Source organism: Cryptomeria japonica, chromosome 5 (genome assembly GCF_030272615.1).
Source record: "Cryptomeria japonica chromosome 5, Sugi_1.0, whole genome shotgun sequence".
Taxonomy (NCBI): Eukaryota; Viridiplantae; Streptophyta; class Pinopsida; order Cupressales; family Cupressaceae; genus Cryptomeria; species Cryptomeria japonica.
This window is the reverse complement of record NC_081409.1, coordinates 412,714,451-412,730,652: the sequence shown is the minus strand read 5'-3', so window position 1 is coordinate 412,730,652 and position 16,202 is coordinate 412,714,451. Positions and strand designations below refer to the sequence as shown.

Genomic DNA, 16,202 nt, shown 5'->3' with positions numbered 1-16,202 from the left:
GTGGAATGTTAGGGGTCTGAGTAGCAGCCCTAGACAAAAGGCCGCTCATGATATGATTAGAGATCACAAAAATGATATTTTTTTCATTCAAGAAACAAAATTTTCATGCAAAGATATGGTTAACATCACCTCAAAGATCTAGAGAGGTGGTTATTGTTTTTGTATTGGAGCTTAGGGTACTTTGGGTGGTTTGGCATGCCTATGGGATCCTCATAGTATAACTCCTTGGTAGGTTAGCAATACATTTTCAATTTCCTTGGTGGCCTCATACTTTATCTTTAGGGCTTCTATCTTGTCACCAATGCCTATGCGCCCAGTGAGTTGACAACTTAAGTTCTATTATGGTCTCACATTAGATTTGTTTGTTCTCTTGTGCATTGTTTGTTGTGTTGAAATATGTAGCTAGAATCGGATTCTAGTTTAAGTCATTTATGTAATCATGGGCGGCAACATGTAATTTGTGTAACTTGTAAAGCATTTAGGTCTGACCCTAAATGGGCGAACCCCTTGTGCAATTATGTAACTTCTAATTAGGGCCGACCTATATGTAACTTGTAATTAAAGGTCTGATCCTATTCTTGGCGCCAAAACTACAAGGCCGACTATGATCTATTGGAGGCATTAATTCATATATATACAAGATGATTTGTGATCATTCTAACATCAATACAATCAGCAAATTTCCTATCTCTGCAATCAGCAAATCACCGAGGGTTCCTAAATCTGTCTAAAGGCTGGCGAACTTGTATTCCAAGCTGAGCGAACATCCTTCAGTGCTGCCGAATGAAGTTACAGTGACAGCGATCTGCATTTGAAGGATTGTCAAGTCTGATCAAAAAATCAACATGGTATCAGAGCGGGTTCCTTCTATAAAGCCTAACAGCTTGAAGGTAGATCCTATATCCTTTTTGCAGACTGAGAGATCAGAGCAGTGTCCAAACTTCAAACTAAATTCACACTCCAGTGGCGAGGGTATTTATGAAGTGCTTATAGATGAGAATGGATTCTGAGTGATGGCGAGGGCCGAAGGCCATGCAGCCATCATTAGATGATTCAGTGTGATCTAAGTGGATGGTTATGTTGAAAACTAACTTATAAAGAGATAAGTATTTTTTGAATTTTTCGCGGTTATCAATTCATTGGATAGCGAATCATGTATGATAGTCTTAAACTATTGGTAACCTCTCTTGAATGTTTTTAGGACGGAGATTACATTCTAGGGTGGATGAGCTTGATACATCCTGTGGGAAAGTCATGCAGGCTGAATAATGGAGATGCAGCTTGCTGAGAAGGCTATAACATTCAGAGGGAGCTTGTTAGGCTCAAAGGGAGCCAATTTCTTTCAGCTTCAGAGGAAGACTCATCTTTTGTGTAATAGTTTTCGTTCCACCCTCTGCGAGTAGGTATGGTGGATCCACCCTCTGCGAGTAGGCATGGTGGTGATGCATTCTTCTCTGGGAGAAGTTTGAGGTGAAAGCCCTCGTTCCACCCTCTGCGAGTAGGTATGGTGGGTATCATGGAAGAAATTCCATGATGAGTTCGTTCACCCTCTGGGAGTAGCTATGGTGAACGTATCATGTGTTTCATCCATGGGAGTAGCCATGGTGATAGCATCTATGTGACTTGATTATTCATAAAATCCTCTCTAGCTAAGAGGGAGTGTTGAAATATGTAGCTAGAATCGGATTCTAGTTTAAGTTATTTATGTAATCATGGGCGGCAACATGTAATTTGTGTAACTTGTAAAGCATTTAGGTCTGACCCTAAATGGGCGAACCCCTTGTGCAATTATGTAACTTGTAATTAGGGCCAACCTATATGTAACTTGTAATTAAAGGTCTGATCCTATTCTTGGCGCCAAAACTACAAGGCCGACTATGATCTATTGGAGGCATTAATTCATATATATACAAGATGATTTGTGATCATTCTAACATCAATACAATCAGCGAATTTCCTATCTCTGCAATCAGCAAATCACCGAGGGTTCCTGAATCTGTCTAAAGGCTGGCGAACTTGTATTCCAAGCTGAGCGAAAATCCTTCAGTGCTGCCGAATGAAGTTACAGTGACAGCGATCTGCATTTGATGGATTGTCAAGTCTGATCATAAAATCAACATGTTGTAGATTATAGCAAGTGATTTTAATCTATTACTACCTTGGATGACAAAAGAGGAGTTACAAAGTGTTTGGGTCCTTCCTCTACCTTGATGAGCAACAACATTTCCTTTCTTAATCTTATAGACGTGATGCCAAGGAATGGAACTTTTACTTGGACCAATAGAAGGTGTGGAACAAATTCTATTTCAAAAAGTTTTGATCACTTCGGAAATTTGGTTTGGTGACAATTGGACTTATTCTCTGAGATTCTGGGATGGAAGGGGTCTGATTATTGGCCCATCATATTTCACTCCTCAATAGAATCACTGACAAAAAATCAACCTTTTAAATTTCAGCTTACATGGCTCTGATATGTTCATCTATTTAAACTTTTGGAGGGGTGGGAGATAGAAGGCAAGCCTAGATTTGGCATGGGCATGTTCTCCTTCTTCAAACACCTTCAATTTGTCAAGTGCAAGCTCAAGAAATTGAATAGGTTTACTTTGGGAATTTTTTTCATATGAAAAAGCATCTTCAAGCTAAGTTAGAGAAAGTTAACTTTTAGATTATGGATGAGAGTTTGATAAAGGATCTTGTGAGAGAGGAATCCTCCCTCTCTAAGGAGCTAGTTGAATGGGATCTTTGAGAGAAGATTTTTTGGAAACAAAAATCTCATACCGATTAGTTGCAAGGAGATGAAAGTACCTCTTTTTTTTTCACAACTCGGTCAAAGAGCACAGAAGTAGTAATGTTATAGCCTCCCTCACCTCTAGTCAAGGGGAAGTTCTTTCTTCATTCCAAGATATTTCTAGCAAATTTGTCAGGCATTTCTCTTTTTTATTTAATGAGCTAGGACCACAACATGTGGATGATGAGAGACTTGTTCTTGACTGTATTCCTCCCTTGGTTTCTAATGATATGAATTAGTCTCTTTTAGATCCTATTTCAATGGAGGAGCTTAAGTTAGTTGTTTTTAAATTGAAGAAAGGCAAGTCTCTAAGGCCTAGCGGTTTTCCTATTGAATTCTTTCAAAAGTTTTGGGAAGTTTTAAGTTTTGACTTGCTTGAGGTGGTTTGAGAATCCCAAGCAAATAAGCAGATGCTAAGGGTGATTAACTCCACCTAAACTACCTTCATTCCCAAAATTGAAAATGCCAATTCTTTGGACTCATTTCATCCTATTTCTCTTTGCAATGTCACTTACAAAATCATTACCAAGATTATTAAAAAACATTTGAAGAAGATTTTGAGTACTCTTATATCCCCTGAACAAGGAGGATTTGTTAAGGGTCGTCAAATTTTGGATGGTATTATTGTGGCAGGAGAAGCCATTCACTCTATGACTCCTTTGAAGGAAAAGGCTATATTCATTAAATGTAATGTCCCCATTTTTAAATAGGATTTAATAATAAATACTAATAAAAAAATTAAAATATAAAAAGAATAAAAATAAAATCAAAATCAAAATATAAAAGAATAGAATTGAAATAAATAAAATTTAGTTGTTAAGTTAAATGAATGGTCAAAAGGCATGAAATGAAAAGTTGTCTCCCTTGAACACGAGGTATAAAGGGGAGAAGAGAACTTCACTTGAAAGGGGATTTTTAATCAAGAATGAGAAGTGCAGATCTGATTTGAATAATAAGACAGCAATGAGGAGACATGACCCTTTAAAGGGATGTCTCTTTCCAAAGAGATGTGTCTCCTCAATGAGATATGAAGGTATAAAAAGAGTAAGCAATTGATATGAAGAGGAGGGAATAGGAATTCTGATTCTGAGTTTAATACAAAAAAGTGCATACATCGATCAAAGAATGGAATGAAGGGAGGAGAAAGAATGGAGCATGGGGAGTAAGGAAGGATTAATAGAAAAAGAAAGGAATGAGCAGAAAATAAGGAAGTGACTTTTCAAGGACAGGAATGATGAAAGGTTGTGACCCTTTGAAAGGGTGGTATTTGTGAGAGCTTGTGACCATTGCAAAGGGAAGGCATGATGAAGAGATGTGAATCTCCCTCACTCTGGAAGTTATAAAGGGGAGAAGGTTTCATTTGAGGAGGGGATGGAAGGAAGATCAATTTGGAGAATAATTTATTATTCTCAAAGGCAACAATGAAAAGCAGTCACTCGATTCTTATGAAAGGTGGTGACCTTTTCACCATTAAGGTATAAAGGAGAATTCGTTCCAAGCATTGAAGGATCACTCACTCAATCATCAATCATCACTCATGAATCCACAAAATCAATCATCAAGCAAATCATTCTATCAAAATCAGCATTCATTCAATCATATCAAACCAGCATTCCTTACATCATCACTCATCAATCATCTAATCAACAATCACTTAGTCATCACTCACCAATACCTCAAATCATCGAATCAAAGGAATTCATTGAATCCATTGATCAATCATACAATGATCAATCGATCAAGTGGAGATCTAATATAAGTGAATAACATTCAGGCATACAGCCACTGTACATTATACAAGTAATTGATCATATATATACTCTGTCCCATAATAAATTATATTTGAAGTTGGTGGAATAAGCTGGGGAGATGCAGTTTACCAGTTCCCCCAAGCTAAATAGGCCACCCCAAGGGATGGAATTGTCTTAGTGAGATGTTCTTACCACTTGTGGCTCAAGGGACGAGTTGTCTTAGTGCAACGCTGCACACTCTTGGGCTTAGTTGGGATGAGCAGTACACTGGCACCCTTTCGAGGTTTTCCTATCAAACTAAACTGTGATTGGTTATGGGGTAGTTAGCTAGTAATAATGTTTATCATTCCATATAATGTATTTGTTCACTATTCCATGTATATATTCATTGATTCTTAAAGTTATTAATGATTAGATGAAGTTACTTTAGTATGTTATTGTTAAAAGATAAATTATATTGTTGGGATTGTCAATTTGGGCAAAAACAGGTCTATCCCAATTGGGGGAGATTACATTAAACTGGAATGTCAAAGGCTTATGACGGGGTTAGCTGACCTTGTCTTCATAACATTTTACAAGCATTCGATTTTTCTGAAAATTAAGTTGAATGGGTTATGAGTTATGTGACATCATCCAAAGATGAAAAAGGGACAAAAAATCGCCCAAATCACGATTTCTCTTGAGGTTTTCGGCCCGCCGATTTAATCAGCCAAAAAATCGCATACGACTTTTTCATTACAAATCGCAATTTAATTGCGAGAAAACTAATTAAAATCGCGCATTGAAAAAAAAAGGAGCCGCAACCCTAAAAAGTAAAAAATGTAAAGTTAAAAACAAAAAAAAGGCAAATTCGCCGGTTTCGACTTTGGCCAAAAAGTTTGACTACAGCTTCCCCATCGACGTGGCATTCATATTGTGTTGCAGGTTTTTGTTTTTTTTCTTTGCTCATTCATGATTCGACGGCATTCATATTAATAATTTTGTTGAGATTAATAATTGTATGTATTTGTTGCCTTCTATGACTACCTACAGTCACATCCAAATAAGAATCATTGTATGTTATGATCAGATTTGCCTATTCACCATCCGCAATTTCGCCTTACAACCCACCAAATCCGATGATCGCCTCTATAGAGTGTAAATATACAGTCTATTATTAATTACTGTCTAGGATCAAAATACTATTATTTACACTCTATTATTAATTACTGTCTAGGATCAATATTAATTTAATAATAGTGTATATTATTAATTTACAGTAGTTTTCCTGCAACACGGTATGAATAACAAAAAATGTAACAGAATTAATTTACACTGTAAAATTCATAGTCACGAATGAGCAATTTTTTTATTAACTATTAATTTACAATAGTTTTTAATTAAAATTCACACTGTAAAATCCATATTGTGTTGTATATTATTATTAATTTACTGTAGTTTTCCTAAGACTGTAGTTTACTATAGTTTTCCTAAGACTATAGTTTACTATAGTTTTCCTAAATCTTACTTACTCTATTATTAATTTATAGTTTACTACACAGACACTATTATTAAAATTTAATTTATTACTATTTTACACAATACACTGTATTGTGTAATAATAATAATAAATTACTAATAGTGGTGTGTAATAATAAACTGTAATCACGATCTACACACTGCAATAGTGGTTTAAAAATAACAGACTTGAGAGGTATCTAATTGATAATGGAGGCACCTACAATTAGCTTGATGAGACATTTATCTGGATTTTGTAGTTTAGTAATTTGGTTGTGACCATGTTAAGTTGATGTATTGTCCAATTTTAGTTTGTGTTCATCTTCAATTTATATTTATTGATCTATGTTTGGTCTCTTTTGCTAGGTTTCTTTCGAATTTTTAAAAAAGACAATGGCTTCTGCAACTAGAGGTGGCGGTAGAAAGAGAAATCCTATGTGGAAACATGGCACACCAGGTGTAGTGGCAGGAGAGGTTATCTGTAACCATTGCACGAAAACTATGACCGGTGGCATACACCGACTCAAATATCACCTTGCAAAGATCACTGGACAAAATATTACGGTATGTGACAATTGTCCTGAAGAGGTTCAGAGGGAGGCAAAAGCAAGGCTTTCAAAATTTGTGCAAAAGAAGGCAGAAAAAAGAGGACAACAGAGGCAATGGCAGCCCCAATGAGAGATCTCAGTTCTACAGGGTCGGGACATATTGGAGTGGGCAGCAATACATCTAGTTTTTCCATTCCTTGTAACACTCCTGGTGCGCAACCTCGATTGTTAGGTACTTCATGGAATAAGGCAGTGCATCAACAAACAAAGGTGGCATTGGCTAGATTTTGGTATTACAACAATATTCCTTTTAGTATTGTTGATAGTCCATATTGGGAGCAATTGGTCAGTGCATTGACCATCTCAGGTAAGGGGTTCAAGTCCCCAAGTCATTATGAGTTGAGTGGGCCATTATTGCAAAATGAGATCCAAACCACACATCAGCTAGTGCAACAACAAAGGAGGATTTGGGAAAGGAATGGCTGCACCATTTTATCTGATGGGTGGACGGATGGCGAAAATTGGATACTCATCAACTTTCTAGTTGCTTCAGGGGGACAGGTGGTATTTTTAAAATCGGTTGATGCCTCAAATGAAGTAAAGAATGCAGAAACCTTGTGCAACATGTTGGATGAGGTGGTGACCGAAGTGGGAGTGCAAAATGTTGTTCAAGTTGTGACTGATAATGCAGCTGCATATGTGGCAGCCGGTAAACTTCTACAGGCTAGGCATCCGACATTATTTTGGAGCCCTTGTGTTGCTCATTGCCTTGATTTGCTCCTTGAGGACATAGGGAAACTAAGTTGGGTGAAGAATGTGGTTGACGATGGAAGGGAAATCACCAAGTACATCTACAACCACACATGGGTCCTGGAGCTTATGAGACAACACGCAGATGGTAAGGATCTTGTGCGTTCAGGAGTCGCACGTTTTGCCACTAATTTCCTCAACTTACAAAGCATATTACATGCATTGCCCAACTTGAAGCAGATGTTTGTGAGTGAAAGATGGTTGGAGAGTCCTTATTGTAGGAAGCCTGAAGCAGAGAAGGTCGTGAAGGCCATTTTTGATGATAGATTTGCCAAAGTCATGGAGGAGAACATCAATGTAAGTGTTCAAACTTCAAACTTCAATTGATGATTTATTTTTTAATTTTCTAGTATTGCACTTTGCCGATTTTTGTTAAATTTTTCATGTCTAGTTGTCAGAACCGTTGGTGAGGGTTCTACGGATGGTGGATGGGGATAAAAACCCCATAGGGTATCTATATGAGGCCATGGATAAGGCCAAAGAGGCAATTAAGTACTTGTATGGGTCAGACAAAACCAAATATGAACCCATATGGTGCATAATTGATCGAAAGGTGGAACCGACAACTCCACCAACATATCCATATTGCTGCCTACTATTTGAACCCCAAGTTCTTTTTCTCCCGTACTTTCAAAGTGGACGCAAAGGTTCAAATTGGCCTCAACACATGTATTTAGAGGTTGGTTGTTGATGAAAATATTCAAGACCTCATTGCTGATGAGTTGCAGAGGTACAAGAAGGAAGATGGGCCATTGTTTTCTTCACCTATTTGTGTTCGTAAGAGAGACACCCTGCTGCCAAGTAAAAAAAAAATGTGCTCTTAAATTTATTTTACCATTTATTTCAATCTTTAAGTTTATAAAAATCTTTACCAAGTTATAACTGCCAATTTGTATCCTTGCAAATCTGTGGTGGGAAGATTATGGTGCCACAACATCTAATCTTCAAAGGCTTGCAATCCGCATATTATCTCAGCCTTGTAGTGCTTCTGGTTGTGAGCGCAATTGTGTTGGCGTATGTATAGCTGCGAGAGAATCCTTGAGGGGCCGACTTCACCAAATGTGCAATTAGCCTTCAGCTTTGCACATTTGGGGGATGGCCGACTAATAAAGAAGGGCGATTGTATTTGATTAAAATAAAATATAAAATCATTTTAGATAGCTTTGAAGGCCAACCCTTTGTGAAAGGGTGCCTCTCCCTCATATATATATGAGGAGCAATCTCATTCCTTGGACAATCAATCAGTTAGTAGAAACATATGTAGTGTGCTCGGGGGTGATGATAGGAGTTTATCGTCTATGGTTGGGAAGGAAACAGATCTGATGGTTTGCCTGTGGTTAATCGAGCACTACCATTCAACAAATTGGAGTGTCTTTGAAGCCATTCACAAAAAAAAGTGCAATAGGTTGACTCAAAATCGCTTGAATGACCTTGTATATGTGCGGTACAACCTTCGATTGCATGAAAAGAGGGTACAAGGGAACAATTCATATGATGCACTTGACATAGATGAGATTGATCCATATACAACGGATTGGATTTCTGAACCTGATGGTGCTACTGGTGATGTTGATGTGGATCCATTTTTCACAAACGATCACTTAGCTAAAATGGAGAGGGAGGTAGTTGAATGGGCGACATAAGTGGCAGAATGTGAGGAGGCAGGAAATGAGTTTGCTGATCTAGAAGAGACAGATTCCTCACCTATTGAGGATATTGCAGCAGCAGCAGCTGCTGCAACACCATCTACTTCAGCACCCACTCAGCAGCAAGAGAGTTTTTTGAGCTTTAGTCATAGACGCAATCTATGATTCCTAGTTTTCATTGATATGAAAGCTTGAACTTAATATGTATTCAGACTTCAGAGATTGTATTTGTTTCGTGGTCTAGACTCTACGATATGTATTTGACTCAAACGTATTTAGAACTTGAACCTGTTTTTTGGTATATTACTATATGGTATGTATTTGACTCAAACTATGATTTATATCTGATGGAAACGAGTAATATGTTATTGTGTTCTATAAATTTAGTGTATATGTGTGATTTTTTAGAATATTTTAAGAAATTACATATTTTCAAATGTTCGATAATTTTGCCGATTTATTGCCGATTTTTTCAGCATTTTTTGCCAATTCCCAATTTTTTAAAAATTTTCGGCCAAAAGATTTATTGCCAATTAAGATTTTTTCATCTTTGACATCATCATCCTTTGTGATGTTAATCAATGGTATACCTTCTCTTTTTTCTACTTCTAGAGATCTTAGGCAAGGACGCCATCTTTCTCTTTATCTATTTATTTTAATGGCTGAAGGCTTAGGCAGGTTGCTAAAGAGTTTTCAGTTAAGAAGATCTATTCAAGGCTGGTATTGGGCAGAGACTTCTATTTCCCAATCTAATCTTCAATTCGTTGATGGCATGACTTTGATGGAGGTAGCTAGAGTTGAAGAAGTGATTAATTTCAAGAAGGCTTCAGATATTTACTTAGCTGCTTTTGGTCAATTGATCAATGAGGATAAATCTAAAATCTTTTTCTTCAACACAAATGCTCATATTCAACACAAGATTGCAAATATTTTCCATTTCCAAATTGGGTCTCTGCCAATGAAGTATCTAGGGATTCCTCTTTCAATTGGAAGTCTTAGAAGGGATCATTGGAAGAAAATTTTGGATAGATGCCATTCGAGAGTAAGCCACTTGACCTTTCCAGTGGTTATCTTTTGCTGATCCATTAATTCTCTTAAAATCTATCTTGCAAGCTTTGCCTATCTACAAGTTCTTAATTTTAGCAACTCCTTAGAGCTTTCTCGAATTCAGTGCTCTCTCTATGTAATGTCCCCTATTTATACACTGTCAATTCCCAAGAGCAACATCTATGTTACTACCTTCTATCACTATTAATTGAGCATAACTAACTAATTCTTTGTAATATAACTTATGATGCCATTAAAACCATGCCTAAACCCAAACCAATCTGCCCATTCCCAGAAGAGGGCTTGGCTGCCTAGGGCGCTTGACACCACCTCCTTAATGTAGCCCAGATTACCGGAACTCAGTCCATTCACCTTTGGGGCCTGCAGCCTAGAATTCAGGAGGATTCCTTTCACCCTTGGGGCTTTCTATTGAAATGATTTTACTCTACTCTTCCCTAGCAACACCCATCTCCCTTGGGGAATAGAAAATACAGAACTAATTATGGTTTAGGACAGTTTTAAGACATTTTGTTTGTGATACAGGAATTATCAATTATTTATTTATCTTGTTATCTATTTATTTATGAACCTCTGATTTGTATGGTTGATTAACTCTTATTTGATATATTTAAATTAATCAGTAGTCATGTTCTTTGATGAATTTATTTATTTATATTTGATGCATTTAGTATCACTGAAAATCTGGTTAAGTACTGTCTACTTATAATCTTCAAAAATGGATTACTAATTATTCTTTGTGTATATATTCATATAATTGGTCTCTCTCTCTCTCTCTCTCTCTCTCTCTCTCTCTCTCTCTCTCTCTCTCTCTCTATATATATATATATATGTGTGTGTGTGTGTGTGTGTTCATATCCTTAATAATATTAAATAACAAAAATACAGGAATATCTTTTACTGTCTATCTTACAGTCAGCAAGGTTGGATATTAAGATACATACCAGGAAGTCCAATCAGGATGTCACTATAGAACGTGACCTTTCTCCTGCAATCTTCTCCTCTATCCTTTTCTCCCTCCGTTATTTCTACATCATCTTTATATATACCCTCACCTAACTCCTTGTTAGTGGGACACATCTCTTCACAAAGGGAGAGTCATACTTCATAATTTCTAACCAATTCTTATCTTGGATCGTTAGACTATTTGCGTATTACTAATTATCATCGTTGGGTTACGATTGCTATAATATTTATGTTAAACGTTGTCTTCCTTTGTTTCTGTTTATGGAACCGGTCTTTACCTTAGTCACTGCATGCTTAATTTAATCAAAGTCTTGATTATTAATCCTTAATTGTGAACATAATATGGATTGGTTTATTAATCATACAACTAAAGGTTTTAACTAGCAATTTCCATGATAAACATGTGATCATCAATTACCATTTTGATCTTAGACTTTCTTAATATAGGTGCTGTCTTCATGTATGGTTTATTTAATAGATGGGAAGGCAGACAGATCTGACATGCGTTAGATCTTGTCTGCCACTATATTGTTTTATATTGTTTATTACTGTTTTATTAGTATTATTAGTTATTGTTGCCTTGTCAATATTGCATTATGATTACCATGTATATAAGAATATTAATATTATGTAATATTTAATAAATATGTATTGTTAAAGTAAATGTGTGTAATTATCTATTTATTATGTTTATGAAACTGATTACATAATACTAAAGAGTTTCAGTCATAAACTTGTATAATTAAATAACTGATACATGAGTATATTCAGATATCAATCACTATTACACTCAAGGAAGTTTTCATGGGACGGGAACTTGGATTGACATAAATGGATCCTCGTGAATTGAGACATTGTTTCCAATCCTAAAGAGATTGGGGGCCTTGGATTGTGACAGCCAAAACTCAAATGTCAAGCTTTAGCTGCCAAATTATATTGGAGGTGGTTGCAAAAATCCTGGCCAACCTTGGGCCAAAATTCTTAATTCTAAGTATCTTGCGGGGTTCTAGAGGAGGATATTCCAAGAATGGATTTGGTGGCGAAAGGATCCATAATTTGGAACACTATCAAAAATGGTGTCATGCTCATTAAAAAGGGGCCTTCTAGATAATAAATAAGGGCAATAATATGCTTTTTTGGGAAGACTCTCGGTGTAACCATCCCCCTATCCTTTCGTCTCTTCCCTGACTCTAGCAATGCAAGCATTAGAGGAACAAGTCAGCATAGTGTAGGTTCAGTCAATTTTATTTTGTCTTAATGGGCTCTCACTCTAATAATCAGATGGAAGCCTAGGCAATTCTTCAAGAGTTAGAAATAGCTTATGCTATGGGATGGAAAAAAATTGTGCGAAACAGATTCTATGATTTTGGTGTCTATTCAGAATAATAGAAATTTCCAAGAGGTTTCCTAGAGATTGGCTGCAGTGGCTAAATAGATCCTCCATTTGGCCATGAATTTTGAGGTAATTTCCTTTGTGCATATCCTAAGAGGATGGAAAAGGGTGGCTGATTGGCTTGCTAAGTGGGCTTCAAAAGGAATTCACAGCTGGAATGTTGGTAATTGGAGTGATTTAGATCATGAGAAATCAAAGCATCTTCATAAGCTTATTCATGATGATCATAAAAGGTAGTTTCAGTTTGGTGGGGTTTGGCTGCCAGTGGCATTTTTGTCCTTCCATGAGTGTTGTTTGGTGATTCTAGAGGCTTCCTTGGTGGATTACTTGTTTGTTGTATGTCATTTTGGCAATGGCCATCTAGAAATCCTTGTGGTTTGTAAGATTTTATTAGTTCTTGAATAAAAAGTTAAAATTCAATTTCCTTCAAAGGTTGAGTTCTTAGATAATTCTGAAATAATTGCCAAGGAAAACTTTTTAAATGCATTTTTTTTATTTTTGCAGGTGGAAGGTGAATGTTTGTAGTTCAAAAAAATACAAAACATATGTATTTAGGTGAATTTTGTGAAAAATGAAAAAATTTACTACTAATACATGTATATTTTATCAAATCTCAAAATTTTATGTACATATTAGAGTATTTGATGAATATTATTTTACAAATTTGCTCATTGGCTAACATAAAAAAAATTATTAGTTAATAAAAATGCCCATAAATACTGGATTAGTTGTCATGCACCTTGCAACTCCTGATGTTTGTTTTACGTATTATTTGTGTGTTATTTGTTTGCCCATGTGGAAAAGGGCATTATATTTGTAATATGTATTTAGCAAGTTGTAAGTAGCACTTGATGTCGTGGGAGTTGCTAAAAATAACTATGGCATTTGTAAGGTATGAAAGACTTGCTATTACAGTAAGAGCATTAAAAGGAGTTAATTGTAGTTTAGATAATCAAGGGAAATATTTGATTAGCAATGACACACATGAAAATCTTTCGAAAAGATGAATAAATCCACAACTGTACACCTGGAATTGGTGGACAGTTGTGTGATGTTTCTACTTGAGGGTTGATGGTCTCACTACGATTTGTAGGCATTGGATTTTGTGCCTTGATTTGGGTGCCGAACTTGTCAATGGTTTCAACACATGATTGTGGAACATTTATGGATTCTAGTTATAGGCTTGATCTATTAAAGCGATGCTTGGGAGGGAGATAATGTAGCACTTGTATTATGCAGGGAGTTATGCAAATGGATATTCTCCAAACATAGTTGGTGATTGGCACTGAGAAGTGATACTCTAAGATTGTACCATGGTGTTGGTGTTTACTAATAATACATTGAGTGCTACTCTGTTTTCGAGTTTTCTATCGAAAGGGTTTTCCGTATCTACTGTGTGATGTATTATTTTGTGTGTTGCATGTCGTTGAATGTTATTGTTGATTTTTATTCAAATCGTTAGATCTGATCCTGGGTTAGGTAAGGATTGGTGTAGTTTTTACCTGAGCTGCTTTTCATTTGATATTAGAGCTCAGTTCTAGTTTATTTTATCTGTTTAAGGATAGGTAGTTTTTGCTATTAACCCAAGTTTTAGTGGGAGCAATTGATCTTATTCCAGATTTAAGTTAATAAGAACATCAAGAATGTAGATGGCCAAGTTAGCATTAAATTTGGGCTGAAAAAGTTCAAAATGCAAAATTTTGGAGTTGGTCACGAGGTTCCCCGGATCTCCTGTTTGGTATATGGGATTTATTCCTGATCATGAGGTGGCTACTCAGAGATTTCATCTCGTGGTTTCATACAGATGAAAAGTGCTTATGTTGGGTGCTTGCTTAGTTGTTTTCAGCCCCCTAGTCGCACGGGAAAGCGATAGTTGTATTAATTATTGTACGTTGGGTGCTTGGATTTAGCCCCTGGTCACACAAAAAAGCACTAGACGTCTGGTCCCGGCCCTTTGATGTTTTGAATGCATGTTGCAGATTCATGGTTATTTGAGTTTACTTGTATATACATATTAAAGAAAGTTGTGCAGTTTTGCCTGAGCTTCTTTTCAACAAAAAACACTGATATTTCCTCCTATTGGAATTTGAATGCCAATAATTTTCAATACCTCATAGGCAGGAACCAATTGACTTCTATTACAATTTGATGTAAGAGAGAAGAGAACCTGCCTCAACAATCGACTACAAAAATCCTAGAAAATAATTATAAACCGAGATGAATGGAAACTACCTGCAAGCGCATGAGAATGTCTGCACTGTGACGCTGAACGAATCGATTGTTGTAGAAATGTGCACGAGCATTTTCGACTTCGAGGAGCTCCTCGGGTGTACCTGCATTTTCATCAAACTCCCACACTTGTCTTCCTACGTGGTTATTCAGAGTAATCAGCCAAGGGCTTTCCCCCTCCGCGATCTTTAGCTTCCACATTCTCTATTGGATCGTACTTCTCTCAATCTCTGCACGCACGCACTTAAAATATATAAAAATTCTCTGTAAGCGAAATCCGGATTTTCACCTCTTGTTCACAGAACCTAGCAAACTAGGGTTTTCAAACCATTGCAGACAGAAATAAGCTTAAAATTATTAGAAAACATGTCTAGCAGATCAATGACAGTAACTAAAAAATTTCAATATAATTTACATCTCAATATAATCTAGCAGAATGTGAAGAAAAACATGAAGCGCTAGAGTTATTTTAAATGCCTTGAAATATGAAATGGTGAACTCAACACTGGAAAATAATGGCTGTGATCTCCACTTGAAAACCCGTTCTTTTAATGCCTTAGCCTCGTTAAGTTCAGAAGATAAAGCTCTGTAGCGTCGCCACCAGCAACCCTGTCTCTTTGGCTTTAAATCTTCATAAATGTTGGTCATAGTGGTGTCCAATAATAGATGACATAAAAAAAATTATAAAAACTATTTTGGGGTTTTTTAATTTTGAATGAATGTTTTTAATAATGTCTATGAGGTCGCTATCAAAGAAAGCATGTACAGTCCAAACAAGATAGCTAAACCTCCTTCTCCTTCTACATCTTGGATCTTTTATTGTGTATCTTGATAAGAAAATTTGCAACTCTTGTTATCTTTTCTTCGTCAAATAGGTTACTCAAGGTGTTTACATTTAGTGTCTCAACATAGTTGATTTGATTGTCATTGTAGGTTGGACACTCCATGATTTAATGACATTTTGTCTCCACCATCCCTTGAGTACAATATCTAAATCTTCTATCTTCTCATTCTTCTTTTAGGTATCATCCATCTTCTTGTTTCGCATCTAAGTTGATGCGAGTTGGTCCTTATCTAAGCAATTAACATTTTTGTTTTCCATTCTTATGTAGCTCTTTTGTGTATGGTCATGTGTGGGATTAAAATGTTTGATATAGTATTCCCTTTTCCTCCCTATTTGACTTGTCTGCGTATTTTTTTTGAATTGTTCTTGAATGTTCTTTTTTTATTTCTCCATTGTTATTTGGGCAATCTTTTATGTTAATATACCACTTATTTATCCATTGAATGTTTTGTTACATCTATGTGCTCTTCCTTTTGTCTAGTTTCTCTCTCACTGTCATTTTTGGCTAGCAATGTATCTGCATGTTTTCTAATCTTCTTAGATAACTTAGCAACCAAAACATAGTTGATGCCTTAATAGGAAAAGCCCCTACTTCTACTAAGATAACCTCATATGGGATAGATGATTTAATCTTGAGGCTAGTTATAATTAAATGTCTTGGTAAT

At 36.2% G+C, this 16,202-nt stretch overlaps 1 protein-coding gene across 3 annotated transcripts in view; it reads right to left on the bottom strand.

Annotated features, from left to right (window-relative positions):
* LOC131076472 (cycloartenol synthase 2) overlaps positions 1-15,340 on the bottom strand; it is a 232,567-nt gene extending 217,227 nt beyond the window's left edge. The window contains exons 1-2 of one of the 3 annotated variants that reach the window (XM_058013678.2): positions 15,171-15,340; positions 14,697-14,936 (exon numbers count right to left, since the gene is read on the bottom strand). In XM_058013678.2, the coding sequence (XP_057869661.2) occupies positions 14,697-14,894 (198 nt within the window). In that variant the 5' untranslated portion in view covers positions 14,895-14,936; positions 15,171-15,340. The remainder of the gene's footprint in view (positions 1-14,696; positions 14,937-15,170) is intronic. The other 2 variants (XM_058013676.2, XM_058013677.2) reach the window with 2 other exon arrangements.
* Between the last annotated feature and the right edge of the window lie 862 nt (positions 15,341-16,202).